This window comes from Heloderma suspectum, chromosome 1 (genome assembly GCF_057233095.1).
Source record: "Heloderma suspectum isolate Gila_16-S chromosome 1, 16-S_ref, whole genome shotgun sequence".
Classification (NCBI taxonomy): Eukaryota; Metazoa; Chordata; class Lepidosauria; order Squamata; family Helodermatidae; genus Heloderma; species Heloderma suspectum.
In genome coordinates, this window is record NC_139458.1 from 97798620 (window position 1) to 97821446 (window position 22827).

Consider the following 22827-nt stretch of genomic DNA (forward strand, 5'->3'; position numbering starts at 1 on the left):
GAAATCAAAATGTATAACTCAGCCTTCCCCAATATCTGGTGCCCTCCAGTTCTTTTGCACTACAACTCTCATCACCACCACACCAGCACCAGCCTGAATGGTCAATTATGGGATTATGGGAGCTGTAGTCCAAGACATCTTAAGGCACCAGGTTCGGGAAGGCTGGTATAACTCATATCTACAGTTCTGCAGCAGCGGAGTTTCTCGGTACAAACATGCCGCTTTCTATCAGTCATTTGCTAAAGCCTCAAGTATTGTATCCCACTTCTCAAAATTTAAGATTTAAGTCATACTGATTCTCAAGGCAATGAGAAATATAGACAGGCACAATTATGAGAGTATGTAAAACAATAACACTTAAAAATGGCCAAACAGCAGCAAAGTAAAAAGACAAAAATACATCAGTTGCCTTAAGGCTGCAGTCTTATCCACACATCCCTGGGAGTAATCCCCTTGAATGTAATGAAAATTACTTCTGGGTAGACATGCCTAGGATTGTGCTATAAAGTACATTAAAAGCTAGGAATGTTTTCAGCCTCTCAATGAATGGATCCTGACAAATAGGTAGCAGAGGGATGGGCAGAGGTGAAGCACTGTAACGGAAGAGGTTGTGGTGCTGGTTACCACCCACCCACCTTCAGACGAGGCAGCGCTCTCAGCGGCATTTTGAAGTGGGCCTTAGTGATCAGGTCAGTTTGTGTGGGAGCAGATTGTGCTGCAGGTAGCCTGGAGCAGTGGTTTAGGACTTTAAAGATTAAGACCCGCACTTTGAACTGTGCCCAGAGACAGACAGACAGCCAATGTCGTTTTCTCAGAACTGGCCAAGATCGGTTGGCCAATGCTCAAGCCATTTTGCAACTGAGCTGCTGCATTTTGCACCAGCTGTAGTTTTTGGGCAACCTTCAAAGAGGGCCCCGCTTAAGGGTGCATTGCAGTCGTCTAATCTGGATGTTATTGGGGCATGGTAATTACCAGAAGGCCTGATGTGACCAAGGGATGGGCAAAGCCATGCTTATTGCTCTGAACAAAGGACTCCCCTCAAAAACTTGTCCTATCCCACCAGGAGATGAAGGTAGGCAGACAGAAGAAAGATCCATTTTGGCACAAGATAAAGAGATGATATGTGTGCAACTGGTTGACGAGCAGAACAATGTTTCTAGGCTCTTGTTCTTTTCTTTAAAATAAAAAAGAGCAGATCAAATGAAGTTTTAACCACATGGCAGTCATCCTCTGCATCAGCCTTCCCCAACCTGGCACCCTCCAGATGTGTTGGACTACAACTCCCATCATCCACAGCAATCCAAATAAATACTCATCCAATGGCATCTTCTCCTAGATGCAGCAGCAGAACTTTCTCCCATCTTCTGAGAAATAAAAATACCTCTTCCCTTTGTAGTTGATACTCATTTTGTTTGTTTTTAAGGCAGGGAGAAAACTTCCAAAAAGGTAAACTTCTTCAAAGTAATTTTTGAAGATAACAGAACACAGTGCCTCTAGCAGAAAGCGCCACCACTCGAAAAGCACTGAGCCGAACATTTTTTTCAGTGCACCTTGGGAGATTTCCTTCCTTGTTTTGGGGTCAACAACCTTCCTCATTTCTCACCCATTTACTCAGGCTCCACTTGCATAATCCTTGACACTTGCTGCCCAAAGTTTTCACCAACAAACCAGCAGGTAGCCTAGTCCTTACATCCGCCTCCCCCAAACTGGCACCCTCCAGATATGTTGGACTTCAGTTCCCAAAATTCCCAGCCAGCATGCTGGTTGGGGGTGATGGGAACTGTAGCCCAACACACCTGGAGGGGCCCAGCCTTACATGCTGTGGTCAGGAAACTTTAGGAAGGATGAATAAAATAGGTCTCTGGGAAGTTAAGGTCTTAACGACAGGCCTCAGCACATCCCTGTCCACCCCATCTTCTGCTTCATCTCAGTAATTTGAGGTACTAGACTTTTAAAAACTCTGGGCAGAATCAAGGGGCGCTTACACTCCCTCCAGTTCTCTTACACCCCACCAATTGAGCTGTGCAGGTAGCCCCCACCTCTTGCGCAATGGCAATTTAGCGCTTCTGGGGCAACCTGAAGCAAGCGGAAACACTCATTTCTGGAAGGAGGCAGGTTGGTGGAGCTCACATAAGGGAGTTCCATTGACCTGCTACCTTCCAGAAATGAGCACATTTAGGAAGCGCTAAATTTCCCTTGCATAAGCAGTGGGTCCTGCTTGCACAACAGAATTGACGGGATCCATCACTTGCAGAAGGGAATTGGGCGGGGGGATAAGCACCCTGTCGGATTCTGCCATCTGGGTTGTTTCAAGAAAGAAAACATCTGGGCTACAGGAACTCCTGCACCACTGACTGTAGGAATCATTTGGTAATCACTGCTCAGGCCCAATATGTAATATCTGAGCTCTTAAAAAATATAAAAGCCATGCTGGGTCAGGCCAAGGGTCCATCTACTCCAGCATTCTGTTCCCACTGTGGCCAGCCAGCTGCCCACAGGAATCCCCCAAGCAGGACATGAATGCAATAGCACCCTTCCGCCCACGTTTCAGGGGGAGGTGCTGTTCCATCAAGAGTAAGCTGTTCCACCTGCTCCCCCACCCCCCACCTGGAGACTTTAAAAGCAAGGCTGGAGCTGCAGCTTGGCAGGCTCTGCTTCAGCGGGAGGCGCTGTTCCAACCAAAGCATTTTTTTCCTCATCTGCTCTGCCCATCCCCCTGCCTGAGAAACCTTATAAGGAGCCCTGGATTATTCCAGCTCTACTCTGGCATTTTTGCTGATGGGTTTTTGCTTTTGGATATGAAGGAGGTGTGTTCGGGCTGCAGGGTTTTTAGTAGTTTTAGTTTTAAACAGCTATGATATTTCTGCTTTAAACATGTATTTAGTGCATTGTTTGAATGTTGTATTTGTATATTTTTGTGAGCCGCTTTGGGGGCCTTTTGGCCGAAAGGCGGCATAGAAATAAAGTATAACATAACATGTTCCTCAGCAACTGGCATACAGAGACATATGTATGCCCCTGATACAGGAGATAATATATAGCCATCATGACTAACAGCTATTGATAGCCTAATCCTCTGTGAATTTGTGTAATCCCCTTTTAAAGCCAGCCAAGCTGGTGGCCATCGCTACATCTTTGGATTCATAAGGGTTAGAAACTTAATTTTTAAAATATATCAGCTTTCAGGATTCTGTTAAAGTTAGGGATTAGGTTCTTTGAATTACCTGCCTATGTCATCTAGGGACAATGCTCTATCTGAAGTGGAAAGGAGTTTCTGCTTTTGAAGGAGAAAAATCTCAACTGTTATGAAAATTACTTGGGACCATAATAAGCTATGTATGTAATATATTCTTCGTGCTACAGAAGCGGATCTCGGTTCCAATCCCTTCAGTTCTACATACAGGAGTGCCAACATAATCTATCACATCCACATGCATATTGCAGACTGCATACAAAGATATAGTCCGAGATCCAAGTTGTTTTCTTAGGTTGCAATCCTAAGCAAACTTATTTAGAACACCCATTAAAATGAAGGAGGCATGGTTCCAAGTAAACATGGTTAGTATCAAAACGTACATTCTGCAGGTTATTTATCTACTAGTCCAATATTTACATGAACCTCTCCAAGGCATGAAGGAACAACCATTTCTTGCAGGGTTCATCCTTTCCTCCTCAGTAAAGTCTCAAATCAAATCAGCCACTGATTTGTTCTAGGTAATGCAAAAACAGAGGTTAAGTGGATTTGATCCCCGCCCAAAATGCACTGGGCTACTATTACTGGGGCTAACTCACACTAAGAGCCAGTGTGGTGCAGTGGTTAGAGTGTCAGACTAGGGGGACCTGGGTTCAAATCCTCACCCAGAAATGAAACCCATTGGGTGATCTTGTACCAGTTTCTCACTCTCTCAACCTAACTAACCTCACAGGGTTGCTTTGAGGATCAAAAGGGGTATCATGGAGACCACTTAAGTTCTTGGAGCAGGAGTAGGGGAAACCTGTGGTCCTCCAGATGTTGCTGGACTCCAATGTCCATCATCCCCATCCAGCATGGCCAATTGTTATGGGTGCTGGGAGTTGTGGTCCAACCAACATGTGAAGCGCTGCAGGTTCCCCCCATCCCTCCCTTGGAGAAAGGGTAGGACACAAAAGGAATGAATGAATGTTGCCATCAGCTGCTTGGATGTGTAATTCACCTCATGTGAGGCAGGAATTCAAGCAACATGGTGGCAACTTTCACTTGAGCTGTAAAATGCACTGTCAGGCCAATCGTAACACTGCACATAAAAATGGTCTACAGCAACATTCAAATGTTATTCAAAATGTTTGGAAAACCACAGAAGAGGTTAAGATTTCAGACATTGCTTTAAAACAGTGAGAGACCAAACGAATGAGAGGACTCCAGCTATCTCAAAAAATATTTTACTGCATTAACAGCAGTTACATACAAATGTTGGTGCTCTTAATATATGCCCTGTACTGACACATCTTACAGTACATTTATGGAACATATTCAAGTTAATGCACAAAATTAATAAAATATATACTATTTTAGTGGTTTCTCTATATAAAAAGGTTCCAGAGCATGAGAAAATGGAATTTATATCGCATTGGTAAACTGGGCACTCTGTACTGGCCAAATGGCACTATTGCACCCACTGAAAATGACATAATAGGAACATTGTTGGAGACCCAACAGAAAAATGCTCATTTTATTTGCACTTAAAGAGAGTGAAACACTTAAATAAAAAAATCATATTATTCACAACATATGTTTTTTGACAACCAAATGGTAAACAGAATCAAACTAAGCTAAAAAAAAAAAAACCTTGTGGCCATTTCCTATCTATTAGAACAGGGGTGCAGAACTATTTTGGGGTAGGGGGCCAGAGTGTGTTGTTGGGGTGGTTAATGTGTTAATGGGGCCATGGATTCTGGGTGGTTTATTAATCACCCCAACAACCCACCCTGGCTGGGTGCAAACGTAAAGACAAGCCCCTCCATGGCTTGCATTTTTAAAATGGCAGCCAGCGCCATAACAACAAGCCTGTGGGGAAATTAACCTGATTTCATTACACGTGAACCAGGTCAGTGACAGGGCCAAACTACATGTTACTTTAAAGATTCTTCTCTTTTATTTGTACTCTGAAGTAAAATACATATCGCCAATAAGTGATCCTTTTTCTAATGGATAACTTTTATCCATTAGAAAAATGGATAAAATGGGGGAAGGGGGCTGATCTGGATAAGGAACCCAGCTGGAGGGGCAAAGTGTTCAAGCCCCCCAATCCCTCCCGCCCTACGCACACGCACACACTAGGGTCCTGATCTGGACCCAGTTCTCTGAACTTACTACAGAGTAAAAAAAGCGGCAGCGGGGGGAGACATCGCTGCTGGCCATGCACACTGCTTCAGATCCAGATCCAAATTCCGAGCCAAAGCAGGGTGATTCAGACCAAATCGGTCCAGATCCAAAGCAGGTCGCAGTTGGTCCAAAGCGGGTCAGATCAATCCAAATCACTTTGGATCTCTTCAGACTGATCCGGACAGTTCTGAAACCCAGACAGCCTAGGGATGTACCTGCCTCGTACCTGGCTTTCCCAGGCTCCCGCTGAGCAGCTGCCTCCCCAGGCACACCCAATGAGGACGTGAGCCGCCTGCCGAGCCACGTGAGCCCCCCGGTCCTTACCCAGATCCATCACAAGTGCCCACAGCCATCAGCCTCTTCAATGGAGTCACCTGTATGTTGCGTAAATGACTGCCTTATGACCTACGTTTGCACAACATTTGATATACAGAAATAGACAAATCGCCATTTTAAAAGAAAATGGCAGGAGGGTTGTGTGCTTGTTGGGACATAATTCAGATGTCTGAAGTGGGTTGGATTGGGTCCGAATTGGGCCAAGGTGGATCAGGGCCAATTTGGAAGCTCCAAATTGGTCTCTGAAGTGGGCTGGGGGCAGGTGTCTGTGCACAGCGCTACTTGAAAGTAACTTGTAGTTTGGCCCACAGACATGAGTACTACATAACTGCAAGTGTTATGAAGATTCTGACAAATACTATAAATGGCACTCTGTTATTCTTCATTCTAACAAAGACTTACCACTTTGGAACATATGGTGTTTTAACAGAACTACCAGGGTAGTGGCCTCTTATTTCAATCCCCAAGTTTATCATTAAACCTTTTCTTATTTTAGAAGTCAGGCATTTACCAAAACATTTCTCTAATACTAAGGCACTGTCCTTGGCACAGCACACAACAACAAATACCAGAAAAGGAAGTTCACCTATTTACAGGGTTTGTATTTTTGTTTTGTTTGTAATGCTAGCAACAAGGCAGCACAGTGGTTATACATCTTCCAGAGTTTCCATTGTAAAGTGCATCATTGATACATTTCCCTTTCTTAAAAATAGTTAATTGCTCTGCCACTTATCTGTCAGATTTTTAAAGTGGCAGCTTCATAATCCAATAAAAGTCAACTTAAAATGAAGTCAAATTAGGATTTTTTTAAAAAAATGTTTTCAATGAACACATAGCAACCTTTAAATACCTTGTATTACAAGCAACATTCAAAAGTAAAAGATATAGGATTGTTTTTGGAAAGATTTCCAGTATCTTTCTTGAGGCTATAAAACCTGAACGCAGGTACGGCTGAGATGTATTGCTGTATCCATTTATGCGTCATCTACATAGATGCATATGTGGATGCTGGTGAAGTTTTGCAATCAGCTCTTCCTCTGTGGGTTCTTCCAAAACATCCCTACAAGGACAGAACAGGAGTCATTAGAAACCAGTGGGGTAGATGTCTCAATAGAGATTTTGCACACAGCTTTATTTACTCCAGATACAACTTCTATAGTCACGTCAACATTAATAACCTCTATAGTGTCACACACTTTGTAAGGTGGCCTCCAAAGTATACTTGATCCACGAAATATTTTGTGGCTATACAGTATGTCCTTGCAAAGGGGTATAAAATGATGCTACTTTTAAAAGGTCCATCCACCCACTCTATTTCGATCGAGGAAGATAGGACAAGTAATATTATGGTATTGTTTGTACTGTTTCTTTAATGCTGTTTGTCCTGGGATGGTGTGATCTTCTAGCAGTTAAGGAAACCATGGCCAGTATCCATGGGGCACTTACACCCCAGCTGATTCTGTTGAGCCCTGCCAATTCTGTTGTGCAAGCGGGATCTACTGCTTGCACAACGGAGATTTAACGCTTCCTAGAGAAAGCCCAAAAATGAGCGGAAATGCTCATTTCTAGAGCTCCCTTATGTGAGCTCCCCTGACCTGCCCTGTTCCAAAAACAAGCATTTTCATTTGTTTCCAGTTGCCCCCAGAAGTGCTAAATCTCCATTCCACAAGCAATGGGTGTCTCTTGCAGAAGGGAATCAGCGGGATGCAACAGAATCAGCAGGGGCGTAAGCTCCCCATTGGATACTGCCCAATAATGTAATGCCATTTGTCCCTGCAACACAAAAATTGCAACCCTTGGGGCAATTCTAGTCAAATCAAAGTTTACTGTACAATCACAGACCCATCAAAAGACAAAGCAGAGCATCAACATATATCCTTTGACATAAAAAGAGGTTAAAATATAAACACATATACAAAATGAAAGGAGAGAAGATAAAAATTGGAACAAAGCAGGGCCCAATTACATTTTAAGCTGAAAAATTCTTGTATGGGTTTTTACAGCAGAAAGAGAAATTTGGCACTGTTTTGTTGGAATCAGTCAACAACAACAACAAAGCAAATATTACTCAAAAGTCCTTCCTTATTAATAAGAGCGAGTAATCGATTTTGCTCATCTTTATAGAAAATACACACAAAGAAAACATGTATTAACATTTCTAGTAGTCTGTCCCCACAAGACCAAAGCTGTTTATTGTAGGAAATTCCACCCAAAATGGCCATCCAATAAGGCAGAGGGTAAACAAATAAATCTAGCTCTAGAAAAGATCAGCTGATATTGGGCAACCATTAAGTTATCCAAATAATTGGTGTGGCCCTCATTAAAATTAAAAGACATGTCAAGATGAATTGGAGAGCAGGTTTTACAAGCAGTGGTGATTCTAGTATCAACAGCCATTCAACTAGACCTCAGTACGTTTCTTTTCTCAATTAAAAAAAAGATTAAGCATCCCGAAAGAATTGCCCTTGGTGCCACACAGTCAGGCTCACCTGAACATGAGTTCCATTGTCATCTGGTATTCAACTTCTGAGAGAGACGGCCGATGGCACCGACGATCCCATTTATGAATAAAATTCTGCAATTCAAGAGAAGGAAGGGAAGGACAGCCATTTCAGGGGGTCTCTCTGCTGAATTCACTTGCTCATACAAAAAAAAAAAGCAAACACACCAAAAACACCACCTGCTAAGGCAAGCAGGTGAACTGCAGATCATGAGATAAGGCTATTCATGAAGGTCCCAGCAGCAAGTCCCATAAGTGCAGCGTGCCAGGAAGGGTAGAAATCCATTCTACTGAGTATAATGGAAACTGCTGCTGGAACCTCCGTAACTAGTCTTCTCTGCTCCAAAAAGTGGCCTTTTGGTGCGAATGAGTCAGGGGGAAGACCATCTGAACCAGCTCCAAGTCCCAAGATACAAGGTGGCACAGGCAAAGTCATCAGTGGTCACACACAAGACTTTTGAGAACCATCTAAATATCATTTAGTAGAGGTACTGCTGATCTAGCCAGCTGACACTGCATGGCCAACAGCATGCTACTGAGAGAGAGGTGCAGGAATTATAATGAGGAATAGCCATGGCTTCCTCCTTACACAATGGTCTTTTAAGGAATCTTCAGTGGTGTCTGCAGTGTGCAAGAAAAGCCCAGGTTTAGACTCTGCACCATAGGACCTCTGCAGAGTTGTCTGAAATGTCTGTTATGCACTACAGCAGGGTTTTAAAAGTGCACCACAAGATCACAGGTGTTGAGCCTCAGGCCCATGGGTCAAATCTGGCCCAGCTCAGATCCCAATCTGGCCTCTGAGGTTCCCCAGAAGGCCAGATCCCCTTCCCCTGGTCCCACACCCTTACCCCCACCTGCCGATCATTTGATGGTTTCCTCGCTTCGGCCTGTATTTTTTTTAAAGGTTGAATTGCCTCTCCTAAGACTTATTTACTGGCAGTAAGAGCTGTAACCTAAAATATGCTGGTATTTTTGGCCCCACTCTTTTTGCCTTTCACCCCACCCACCACTGGAATATGGCCCCTGAGAGCTTCTCCAACACTGAATTTGGTCCTCAGGCTAAAAGGGGTTCAAGACCCCAAGGCACTGGTTCAATCCATTTTATTTGTGTAGGATGCGAATATGCTGCGGCTGCACCTGCAGCCACCATGCATGTTTTGCGGCCTCATTTTCGAATAGAACAAAGTGTGAATACTCTTGCTTTGAAGAGCAAGCCAAGTGTTACCTCCAGAAGTAAGGCAATGAACAGGTTGACCCAAATGACAGAGGAAATCAGCCACCAGGTGACAAAGTACAATTTTGACCATCTGAAAAAGGAAAAAAAGGGGGAGGAATCAAGTAGTGCCCATTATTACAAATTAATGTGTTTGTTACCATGGCTCAAAGCAGATGATCAAATGCCTGCCCAATACACAGCTTCAGCCCACTACTTACGGAGATGAATATCTGGAGTAAGCATCCAAGAAAACCTGCCAGTTGTTCACAACCATCACATCCCACAGGGTCACCAGTGCTGCCTGATGCAAGCAAGAAAAAATAGCTGAAGTGGATTGGATAGTAATTTGAGGTTTTGATGAAACACAGGGAAAACTGAGAGCCATTAAACAAGTGAACTGGTAACTGATGCAACTTACAGGCGCCCAGGAGAAACATACTCACAGCAAAGTCATCAAAGTTGTTTGGCCAATACTCCAGCTGTTCATACGTGCCGCACTGAAAAGTGGCGTTGCTGCCGGTGGTTGTGTTGACGAGACTATAAAGGGAATGATGAATGTGAAGTTATCCCAACATGGCATGCAATCCTGTGTGGCACAGATCAGACGTAGCTATGGGACTGGATATTTTTGGCATAGAAACTATTTGAGATCCCCTTAAAATGAAAAGGAGAATCACAGGTGGCTTTGAAGTCTGGGGACCAAGAGACCTTCCCTACCATATGCTCGGAAGGGAGAATAAGCTACAAGAAGTTTCCTATGTGGATGGGAAAAACCGAAAACTGTGTTTTGTTAGTGACGGTAATACTAACAACAACAATATTTCAAAAAGTGGGATGATGGATTGTTAGTTTTGATACAGATCAAAGTTTTTTGCAGCACATTATTCCATGTGGGATCAGAGTACCTGCAGAACAAATGACCTGCTCGGTCATTTATTTATTTAGTTTTACTCCTAATTTAGCTACACGCATCACAGCACTGATGGGAGTGAAAACTTCTAGTGATGTCGAATTTTATTTTCATGACTTAACAATCTAGTGGCTTCACATGGGGCTACAGAATGCATCCATTCATCTGGTTGTTCCAAGGTTGTGTCAGGAAGCAAGAGTTTAAACTACAAGGAAGCTGATGTTGCTATATGTTAGAGAGGACTTAAACTTTGAGCCCGGGACTATTTAGGACTGAGCCCCAAAGCATGTTTTTCTGCCAAGGTTCAGCCCTGAAGAAGTCATCATCATAAAAAAAAGAATGCCTCAGCCTATACTAAGTGCATCTTCGTCAGGGTAGCCATTCTTGAACAAAGGAATTTCAAAGACATGGAATTGCTGAAGTTCAACGTTTAGGAGTGGCAACTGTTAAGATAATTATCGCTGTCTGTACTTTTTGCATTACAATTCCCTCTGGCAGCACAATTTACATCTCACCTGCACTGCCTCCCCCACAGGATGGGTATACAGATTCACCAATCTGAGGTTAAAGCTTCATGCATCTGATGAAGTGGACAGTGTCCACAAAAGCTTATGCCAAAATAATTGTGTTTGTCTTTAAGGTGCCACGGGATTCTTTTGCTGCAACAGATTGACATGGCTACCCCACTGGAAATCCATCACGGTGTAACCAGAGCTGGACGCCACAAATTTTGGGATCGGATGGCTTCGCTTTCAGGCACACTTCAGCCCATGCATCACTAACTGTAGATTCCTTCGCCAACAGAGGAAGCTTCCCAGGGCAGCTCTGAAGTTTCCTTATCTGGTAGGTTTCACGGAAAGGCTGGAAGGGCAAGGGAGTTCACAGATTTTGGCTTGCATTGCTAGCCAGCCAAAAATGGTGCTTGCCACAACCCTGTCCCAGATGCCATGCTGAACTTTGGAAGCAAGCCCAAGTTGAAGTCAAGGATTACCCTTCCTCTCCAGCTCAGAAGAAGGGTGGGTGCTCATCCATGGCACGTGACACTTTGAAGGCCCTCTGTGAAGCGCAGCACCACACAGAAGATGGATCCCTAACCTATGAATTTGCCTAAACTTGGAACTAAGCAATGCTCACAATGATCTTGGAAGCTAAGCAGGGTTAGCCCTGGTTAGTACTTGGATGGGAGACTGCCAGGGAATCAGGTTTCCTGCATTAAGCAGGGGGTTGGACTCAATGATCCTGTAGGCCCCTTCCAAGCCTATGATTCTATGATTCTATGAACCCTAGTGCCAGCAGCGGCTGAGCACACAAGCTACCTCTGTCTCCTCTACCTTCCCAACACCAGCTGGTGTTTGGTGCACAAGCCGCCATTGCTACCCACCACTTCTCCCCCTCCAATTAGCCAGGCTGGAAGGGGCGGAGGTGCACAGGTGGGGGGCAGCAGCAGGACACGTACCGAAAGGTGCTGAGAAGGGAGGAGGAGGGAGGCAGTTCGTGTGCTCATGGGGCAAGACGAAGAGCAGAGGAGAGTAGGGCAGACATGCAGAAGTTAGTGACAGGCTGGTGCGAAATCAGGAGGCATCACAATGTATTTAACATTCTTCCTCTTTAATATTCCTGTGCTAGGGGCTGTGCAGAACACAGGACAATGACAGTTTCTAACCTTAGTCTAGCCTTCCCCAACAGGGTGCCTCCAGGTGTTTTGGGCTACAACTCCAGCATTCCTGACCAGTAGGGCACCAGGTTGGGGAAGGCTGCCTTTGTCCGAAATTCAAGTGAGAATGGCCCAGGGGTATTTAACAGCAGCCTTACCTGGCATTGCCCATGGGAGGAATGGTGCCCCTAAACAGCTCCATGCCGACTATGGCAAATGCATAGAAAGCAACCTGGGGAAGAGCAAGATGGCATCTGTTACATTCTACGGCCAATTAAGTGTGGTGCAAGATCCCTGGCAAAAACAGTATTCATTATACAGTCAAGATTATGCTTTCCAGAACACCCAAATATTGGTTAACTTTGGTATTTTAATCAGTCTGCAGAAGCAGCGAAGGCAGCAAAGTCACAAAATCATAGGGCCACTTCCAAACGTTATCCATTCATGTCATGCACTTACAAGAACTGAACTTTGGGCCAAAGCAAATCTAACAAAGTCACTTTACTTACAATGTTCCCAAATGTACAAATGCTAGTCAAGAGATCTTTTAGTTATAGAAGTCATAAAATCATGCCAAAAAAACCCTGTTCATCTGTCACTGTTGGCCCTGCTTCAGAGAAGACAAGCAACTCAGTGAGCTTGGGAAAATTACCAATTCCAGTTACAGAAAAGTTCCATGAATTGTCTGCCGAACTACTATGAACATGGTTTTCACCACACTCTTATTTATTCACTTTGCAATTCCTAAATCAGCCAATAGGTGGAGCTTTGCCCTTTAGTACTCAAAAATTGTTTCTGCATTATTTAATTTTATTCAAATCTCTTAAAATAACAAATGGATTCTACAATTGGACCCTAAAGTTCCTTTAATAAGCATTACAGAAGTTGAACAAAAAATATCCATTTGTCATCTTAATTCTCAAATGGGAAAGACAGACTGGGACTCCGTGCCAGAATGAGATTTGATGTCCTCTAAAAGAGGTTGTGGTGCTGGAGAAGACTCTTACGAGTCCCCTGGACTGCAAGGAGGTCAAATCAGTCAATCCTAAAGGAAATCAACCCTGAGTGCTCATTGGAAGGACAGATACTGAAGCTGAAGCTGAAATATTTTGGCCACCTAATGCGAAGAGAAAACTCTCTGGAAAAGACTCTGATGCTGGGAAAGACTGAAGGCAAAAGGAGAAGGGGACGGCAGAGGATGAGATGGCTAGATAGCATCACCGATGCAAAGAATATGAACTTGAGCACGCTCCGGGAGAGAGCTCAGGACAGGAAGGCCTGGCGTGCTATGGTCCATGGGGTCACGAAGAGTCGGACACGACTGAACAACAACAACAAATGCAAGAATATAACTTACACTGGGTGCCGTGTATCATATGAAAAACTGACCCTTGGGAAGGGCTACAACAGTATTAAGCCAGTGAAAAATCATCGGAGTGAGGGAGACCATGAATGCAACAGCCCACAGGAATCCAACAAGCAGAACATGAGTGAAGTAGCACCCTGCCACTCTCATTCCTGAACAACCTTTCTCCCTCTGCTGCAGTCTGGTGGAATTTCCCTATGACATTTACTGCAGGAGGTTCTGCAACAGGTGAGCAGAAAGCCCTGAAGTAGTGTAGTAGAGGGAAGGGGTCTTTTACCCATTCTCCCAGATGCTGTTTGGTAAAATCTGAGGTCTTGTGGCACACATCCCACCCATATTTGCGCGCTCACGCTCTCTCTCTCTCTCTCTCTCTCTCTCACACACACACACACACACACACACACACACACTTCTAAGATACTTTAAGTAGTTTGGAGCTCTGTCCCTTTTGCAACTCAAAGTTTCCTTGGGAGGGCAATTAATTAAGACTAAAGAAAGCCCCCACTCCAGAGCTTTTCACTTCAAACGGATAAGAGGAGCATTAAAAAGTGAGCAGCTTACTAGATTCATATATTGTCAATGTTCTTTGATAAAAATATTTCATAGAAGACGGAACATATAAGGAGACATGCATCATTCTGGGTTTTCACTTACCACCAAGATCCCTGCAAAAGTTCTTATATTTTTCACCAGATCCAGCAGAGTACTGGCAACTAAAGACATGAACTGGAAAAATGAGATAAAGAAGCATGAGTGTTTTTCATATTTTTTTCATATTCTTAAGAGAAGGGGAGGGGGATATAATGAAATCCAAATAAAAGTCTACACAGCAGGGCAGAAGTACCTTTATGTTGGGGATGATCCGCAAAAACCTGAACACAATCAGCATGTTTGCCAGACGGACCATGTCCCATAGAGATAGCAACCCCAGCATTTCGGGTCTCCTAGGAAAAGACAAAATTACTATTGCAGTAAATACTGGAAGAAGGAACCAACAATATACAATTTGTCTGATTTTCTTGACAACTAAGTTGTGGGATTATTTGGTAATGACGCCTCATGTTTGAAAGACAATTAGTAGAGAACAAGAAAAGGCAAAGCAGAACGAGCATTTACCAGTTCCACATGCACACAGGCTATAAAAGGAGATCACACTCTTCTTCAGTGAAGGAAAGAAAAACAGTTTTACTCACAAACATTCTTGCATATACAATGCAGGTACAGTGCAGAATTTTAAAAGGAGTTTGTTCAGTCTATTTTGTGTTCCATTACACAGGCGGGAGCAAAAGCAAACTCATGTACTCCCAGCAATGCTGGAGGTCAGAGAGAGAGAGGAGGGAGGAAGGGGAGGAGCACAGGAAACTGCACTGTAGGCTATGGAGAGCCTAAGGCTAGCTGTGGTCAAAATTCCCATGAACTAAGGAACTGCAGCACTGCCTCCTTCCAGTAACTTGTAGATGAGGTTGCAATATTCCCAGCACTAAGGTCATAATCTGAGTCATGCAAGAGGTACATGCCATTACTGGGAAAAGGACCACAAGACCACATTGTCTTATGCAATGTCTTTGATACTCAGGTCTCCACAGTTAGAAACTGAGATTTGCATGGTCAGTCTCTCATCCTCAGGTCATATTCCTGTGACTATTTCAAGATTTAGTACAGCCTTCCCCAAGCTGGTGCCCTCCAGATGTTTTGCACTACAATTTCCAGCATTCCTGGTCATTGGCCATGAGAGCTGTGGCTGAAGGGAGTTGAAGTCCAAAACATCTGGAGGGCACTGGGTTGGGGAAGGCTGATTTAGTATGACTGGAAGGGGGGAATCATACCTGTTTGCAATCCTTTTCACAATACATTGTTCTGACACATCTGCAGCCCTCCTATCCTACTCCTTTTTAAAAGGATCCTTTATTAAGACCGCAGTTGTAGACCCGTACTTTTAATTAAAATGATTTTCCACTATACATGCAGTTAATTTTCAGATCCCTGCAAAATATGGATTATGCACCATTGTGTCCCTCACCACACCACCATGCAATCAAAAATGATTATAAATGAACAGATGGCAGAGCCGGCAGAAAATGTAGCTAATTTGGAGCCAGACAAGAGGCCGCTCCTGCTCATGAGTTCCTAGCCTAGCTCCCCCGACCCCAGTATTCTGGCAAGAGGCAGGCAGATGTTGGTAGAAGCACCATCATGAGTATCTATTCCTGGGTAGCAACAATTCCTTGCAAAGAACACATACCAGCCTGGATGAGGAAATCCATATACAGCAAATGTTGACACCTCCAAAACCTTTGAGAAGAAGGAGAAGAGAGACAACACTGTAGCAATTATAATCATCATTAATGAATTAAGTAATCATGTAACAGAACATGCATTGTTCTCCCCTGTTTGTTTTTTGGTTGATGTTGTATGGTTTTGTGCTTTCTTGGTTGAACCTCACTTTGGGATTATTTTATAATGAAATGTGAATAAAGTTCATAACATAAATAAAAAATAAAACATTGTGGGTTGTATCCAACTGTGTCACCAGGAGAATAGACACTGTTGATGTTATGGATTCCCCCTCCCCCCTGCAGCCCCCTCGCACCCCCAAATCTGCTCCAGAGGGTGGGGGAACCTCTGGAGCATATTTGGAGTAGTGCAGGGGGTACAAGACCAAGGAGAGGAAGAGGTCTGCTCACACAATGTTGGATGGAACCTATTTATTAGAAATGAAATCTCCTATCGAAATATTAACATGATGTATTCAGGGGGGGCAATGAAGAGTAACTACCTTTAATAAGCCAACCACAAAGCAGTATCCACCCATAATGTTAATATAAAAAACACATTAGGACTTTTAGACTATCCTCATGTTAAAAACAAAGGGTAGTATCCAACGCTGCCTGTCCGCAAGTGAAGCCCACCGCTGCTTCCATTCTGCGAGCAGACAGCCCCACCAATTCCATTACACAAGTGGCACCCACCGCATGTGCAACTGAAATTTAGCACGTCTGGGGAAAACCCCCAAATGAACAGAAACACCCATTTCTGGAAAGGGACAGGTCGGCAGGGCTCCCTGATGTAGGCTGTGCTGATCCATTCCAGAAAAGAACATTTCCACCCAGTTTGGGTTGCCCTCGGAAGTGCTAAATCTTCATTGCGCAAACAGTGGGTGCTGCTTGCACAATGGAATTGGTGGGGCTGGTCACACACAGGAGGTCACCACTGGATACTGCCCAAGAAGTTATTTTCCCACTCGACCATGCAACACAAGAAGCAAGGCCCAGCTGGAGTCATGCATACAAACTCTTATCCTGTATACTCAAGCCAGCTAGAAGTTGTCAATGGCCAACTTTATTATGGATGAATGAAACTTAATTATTCAGCAATACTCACCATCAGAACTACAGTCAGAAGCCCATCAAATATGTTGCTTGGATATGATAAATATCTTTTTAATCCCAATGCTAGTATTTTCAGCAACATTTCCAGAAGGTAGTAGAAAATGAAGAAACAATTTATGACCTTGAAAATTTAGAATTAAAATTATAATTAAGAACGTTTAAAGAAGAATACAATACAGGAAATGCCATAGAGAGTGTGGTAGATCTTACCCCTAAAAAGAAGTCATCCCGCAGAGCAGGTGGCTTATCTGCATCTATTACCATGACTACCTGGGAGGCGGGGGGAGAGAGAGAAATGGCCACTGGTTAATAGATACTGAACTCTTAAACTACATTATAGAAGTGTCCAAACCAAAGTTGTTTTGAACTCACATCTAGCACATAAAATAAGTATAAAAAATTACCAGACCCAAAGAAATATTTACTAGCCTACCAAGTACTACCTATAGGTTACTGGATTATAAGGTTTGCATGCCAGCCGAATGACTGGTAAAATTTTGGCAACTGGTTGTCTCTTATTTGACAGCAGTCAAATATTGCCACTGCATAGATGACAGCTTACATAATGAAATGAAAAGGTGTCATTTTTCCCCCTTAGTCTGCAACTGTCAAGGCAAACCTTGCAGCATAGCAAAATGTCTCCCACTCGCTCCTGACAATATCTGCAGGCATTGCCAAGCAGGAGCACAAGCAATCATAAATGGCAAAGGCCGCTGAGTAGAGTATCTGAGTACAACTATGGAGATGTAGGTTCAAGTCCTCACTCAGCCAAGAAGCTCATTAGGAGACTTGGGCTAGTCACACACCCACAGCCTAACCTACCACAGAAAGTTGTGAGGATAAAAGGGGGGGTGGGAAGAGGAACAGCTCTCAGCTCCTTGGGGGAAGGACAGAATAGACATTTAATAAAATAAAGAATTCATTCCAACTTTTTTTTCCTTTTTTTTTTTTAGAGTTAGCTGGTTTTGTTTCACAGTAGCTACCTAATTTGGGGGTTGTTTGGTTTTTCATGCTCTGCTTCTGGGGCTCCTAGCAGGATCTGACTGGTGACTAGACTAGTGGAATCGGGATGCTGGAACTTTGGTTCAATCCAGTAGGCCTCTTATGGTCTGTCATTCTGTATATAATAGCTTCAGCTGTTGTCTTGGCAGGAGAGATTACAATACCAAAAAATGGTTTTAATATAAAATCCCTGCTCAGAAAGGTACTAAAAACGTTGTATACTTACACATACAGAGAAAACATTTGCTAGAGCTATGGCATTCCCTAAATACCCGAAGTAGCGATGACCAAAGACAAACTGAACCCTCTGCAGAAAAGGTGACTGATAACTTGGACTGGGAGGACGCTGGAAAGGAAACATATAAAAGCCTTGACATCATGACCTGTTGTTTCAGAACCTAGAACAAACAATAAACAGAAGTATTCTGAACCATTTTCTTATCCCCTTTGGCAGCCTTCTCAACATAGCGTCCTGCAGATGTGTTGGGCTGTGACTCCCATAATTGCAATCCAACACATCTAGAGGACACAACGTTTGGGAAGGCTGCCCTAGGGTGTCTTTGACAGATATCTTATTTTTATTCTATTGTTATTATTAATTATGAAGGGATATTCATTATTAATTATTTGTATTATTAATACTTATTAGTTGCACACTATTTGGAGTTGTCAGAATCAGAAAATAGGGATTCACATCCCACTGCCCAGCTATATTGCATCCCTGCCACCAGCATTTCTTTGAGTAGCAATTCTGTGACACCTGAAACAATCTAAACCAATGTGAGAAATTTGCTAAATGTGCTTTTGCCCATTAAAAAAAGGAAGAGAACACAAAAAGCAGACCTGCTTGACACACAGGTAGAGATGTGAAGGCTCAAAAAAAAAAACGCAGAAAAATGGGGGATAAAACAGTTTCCTGTTTTTTCCCCGAAGACCGTTTGTTTTTTTCTGAAAAATAGGGGGGGAAAAGCTTTGGATTATGAAATATTTTCTTTTAGAATTTAAGACAAAGTAGAAGCGGCTGGGCCAAAGCCGAAAGGGCACTCAGCTGTGGATGTGTCTGGTGGTGAAAAGAAAATCCGATGCTGTAAAGAACAATATTGTTTAGGAACCTGGAATGTCAGATCAATGAATCAAGGTAAGCTGGAGGTGGTCAAACATGAGATGGCAAGATTGAACATCGACATCTTGGGAATCAGCGAACTCAAATGGACAGGCATGGGCGAATTTAATTCAGGTGACCATCATATCTACTATTGTGGGCAAGAATCCCTTAGAAGAAATGGAGTAGCACTCATAGTCAACAAAAGGGTGGGAAAAACAGTACTGGGGTACAATCTTAAAAATGATAGAATTCAAGTCTATGCCCCAACCACTGATGCCGAAGAAGCTGAGGTTGATCGGTTCTATGAAGACCTACAACACCTTCTAGAACTAACACCAAAAAAAGATGTCCTCTTCATCATAGGGGATTGGAATGCTAAAGTAGGAAGTCAAGAAATCACTGGGATAACAGGCAGGCATGGCCTTGGTGTACAAAATGAAGCAGGACAAAAGCTAATAGAGTTTTGCCAAGAGAACACACTGATCACAGCAAACACTCTTTTCCAACAGCACAAGAGGCGACTCTACACATGGACATCACCAGATGGTCAATATCGAAATCAGATTGATTATGTACTTTGCAGACAAAGATGGAGAAGCTCTACACAGGCAGTAAAAACAAGACCTGGAGCTGACTGTGGCTCAGATCATGAGCTGCTTCTTGCAAAATTTCGGCTTAAATTGAAGAACGTAGGGAAAACCACTAAACCATTCAGGTATGACCTCAATCATATCCCTGATGAATATACAGTGGAGGTGAGGAATAGATTTCAGGGATTAGACCTGATAGACAGAGTGCCTGAGGAACTATGGACGGAGGTCCGTAACATTGTTCAGGAGGCAGCAACTCAATCCATCCCAAAGAAAAAGAAATGCAAGAAAGCCAAGTGGCTGTCTGATGAGGCTTTACAAGTAGCTGAGGAAAGAAGGGAAGTGAAAAGCAAGGGAAAAAGGGGAAGATATATCCAACTGAATGCAGAGTTCCAGAGAATAGCAAGGAGAGACAAGAAGGCCTTCTTAAATGAACAATGCAAAGAAATCGAGAAAAACAACAGAATGGGAAAGACTAGAGATCTCTTCAAGAAAATCGGAGATCTCAAGGGAACGTTTTGTGCAAAGACGGGCATGATAAAGGACAAAGAAGGCAGGGACCTAACAGAAGCAGATGAGATTAAGAAGAGGTGGCAAGAATACACAGAAGAACTATACAGGAAAGATCTGAATGTCCCTGATAGCCATGATAGTGCGGTCACTGAACTTGAGCCGGACATCCTAGAGAGTGAAGTCAAGTGGGCCTTAGGAAGCATTACTAACAACAAAGCTAGCGGAGATGACAGTATTCCAGTTTAGCTATTTAAAATCCTAAAAGATGATGCTGTTAAAGTGCTGCATTCAATATGCCAACAAATTTGGAACACTCAACAGTGGCCGCAAGACTGGAAAAGGTCAGTTTACATTCCAATTCCAAAGAAGGGCAACGCCAAAGAGTGTTCAAACTACCGCACAATTGCGCTCATTTCACATGCCAGCAAGGTGATGCTCAAAATCCTACAAGCTAGGCTTCAGCAGTATGCGAACTGAGAACTACCGGAAGTACAAGCTGGGTTTCGAAGAGGCAGAGGAACTGGAGATCAAATCGCCAACATCCGCTGCATCATGGAAAAAGCAAGAGAATTCCAGAAAAACGTCTATTTCTGCTTCATTGACTACGCTAAAGCCTTTGATTGTGTGGATCACAACAAACTGTGGCAAATTCTTAAAGTGATGGGTGTACCAGACCACCTTACCTGTCTCCTGAGAAACCTTTACGAGGGTCAAGAAGCAACAGTAAGAACCAGACATGGAACAACCGAGGGGTTCAAAATTGGGAAAGGAGTACGACAAGGCTACATATTGTCACCCTGCTTATTTAACTTATATGCAGAGTACATCATGAGAAATGCCGGGTTGGATGAATCAGAGGTCGGAATTAAGATTGCTGGGAGAATTATCAACAACCTCAGATACGCAGATGATACCACCCTAATGGCAGAAAGCGAAGAGGATCTCAAGAGCCTCTTGTTGAGGGTGAAAGAGGAGAGTGCAAAAGCTGGTTTGAAACTCAACATTAAAAAAACTAAGATCATGGCATCTGGCCCTATCACTTCCTGGCATATAGAAGGGGAAGAAATGGACGCAGTGACAGATTTTACTTTCTTGGGCTCCAAGATCACCGCAGACGGTGACTGTAGCCATGAAATTAAAAGACGTTTGCTCCTTGGGAGGAAAGCTATGGCAAACCTAGACAACATAGTAAGAAGCAGAGACATCACCTTGCCAACAAAGGTCCGTCTAATCAAAGCTATGGTTTTCCCAGTAGTAACATATGGCTGTGAGAGCTGGACTATAAGGAAGGCTGAGCGCCGAAGAACTGATGCTTTCGAACTGTGGTGCTGGAGAAGACTCTTAGGAGTCCCCTGGACTGCAAGGAGGTCAAATCAGTCCATCCTAAAGGAAATCAACCCTGTCTGCTCATTGGAAGGACAGATACTGAAGCTGAAGCTCAAATATTTTGGCCACCTAATGCGAAGAGAAAACTCTCTGGAAAAGACCCTGATGCTGGGAAAGACTGAAGGCAAAAGGAGAAGGGGACGGCAGAGGATGAGATGGCTAGATAGCATCACCGATGCAATGAATATGAACTTGAGCACGCTCCGGGAGAGAGCGCAGGACAGGAAGGCCTGGCGTGCTATGGTCCATGGGGTCACGAAGAGTCGGACACGACTGAACGACTGAACAACAACAACAAGTTATATATTGTTACCTAACCTTAACTCCACCGAAAACTATTTCTAAAAACTGTGTAATAAAAACACTTTTATAGAAAGACTAGAGATGTAAAATGTCTGGAAATAATGAAGCCATGGGGAAAAATGTTTTTTTTAATCCATTCTGTAAGATTCCCAGCACGGTTATTTTTTTCATTCCTTATTGAAATTATTGATCTGAAGTATATGTTACTGATAGACATAAATGCTCAGTTTCCCAACATGTGAGTAGAATCACCACTGTGCATTCTTGACAGTTTGGGTTTTATTCTATAGTGTTCTGTGTTTCTAATGCTCTAGGAGTCATTTAATGTAGTTCTAATCTATTCAGACAATAATTACAAATTTACTGAGTTTACTTTTAAAAGGTTTAAAATATGATAATTTTATGAGCAAACCAAGTTATACATAAAATAACAGAAAGGCTGCTTTATGTTACTAAAGCAACCCGCCCCAACCTGGTGCCCTCCGGATGTTTTGGACTACAGTGCCCAGTATTCCTGACCATTGGCCATGCTACCTAAGGCTGATGGAAGCTGAAGTCTAAAATATCTGGAGGGCACCAGGTTGGGGAAGGCTGACTTTACAGATCTGAAGGCACTTTGTTGCTTTAAGAGTGCTAAAAAAATAAGTATTGCTTATCTTTCATTTTTTCCTCAAAACTTCCGTTTCCCCCACCCCCAAAATACTGTTTTTTTTCCCATAGCCTCAAAATTTCCAGAAATTTTACATCTCTACACGCAGGAAACACAGGAACTGAAAGGCAACTGTACTATACACAAGCAAAATCACATAGTGTAACAGAGAAACCTTGCATTACATTATTTGGAACTATTTCCATTTATTTTATATGAGCAATTCTTTGATCATTACCATGCTTCAATAATTTTCAGTTAAGGATCAACACAGCTAGAAGTTTTGGATATTTGTATGTGATGTGGTTAATTTCCAAGAATCTTACTATGCAATGAACAAAAAATTGAACAAAATCAGAATCCTCCATTTTATTGTAAGGTGCCAATTCCCTTGTTTTTGCTTAGGCTTAGCTTTGCAGAACACTGGGTGGGTTCACATGATCATGAAGGAAAAATAAGCCATGGTGGCTTATTTTCCCTCCTTGCACATGCCGGTTGCGAGCCACCTAATTAGCATAATTACCCTCACCAGGTGCAGGTTGTCAT

At 43.1% G+C, this 22827-nt stretch overlaps 1 protein-coding gene across 3 annotated transcripts in view; it reads right to left on the reverse strand.

Annotated features, from left to right (window-relative positions):
• Positions 1-6633: 6633 nt before the first annotated feature.
• The window catches only part of TPCN2 (two pore segment channel 2), a 57102-nt gene continuing 40908 nt past the window's right edge, over positions 6634-22827 (reverse strand). For 2 of the 3 annotated variants that reach the window (XM_084852119.1, XM_084852111.1), the window contains 12 exons: positions 17962-18133; positions 16944-16999; positions 16726-16854; positions 15587-15636; positions 14189-14288; positions 13999-14070; positions 12137-12210; positions 9858-9951; positions 9633-9715; positions 9424-9505; positions 8188-8273; positions 6634-6758 (listed from right to left, as the gene is read on the reverse strand). In XM_084852119.1, the coding sequence (XP_084708245.1) occupies positions 6680-6758; positions 8188-8273; positions 9424-9505; positions 9633-9715; positions 9858-9951; positions 12137-12210; positions 13999-14070; positions 14189-14288; positions 15587-15636; positions 16726-16854; positions 16944-16999; positions 17962-18133 (1077 nt within the window). In that variant the 3' untranslated portion in view covers positions 6634-6679. Of the gene's footprint in view, positions 6759-8187; positions 8274-9423; positions 9506-9632; positions 9716-9857; positions 9952-12136; positions 12211-13998; positions 14071-14188; positions 14289-15586; positions 15637-16725; positions 16855-16943; positions 17004-17961; positions 18134-22827 lie in introns of all 3 variants that reach the window. The other variant, XM_084852102.1, reaches the window with a different exon arrangement.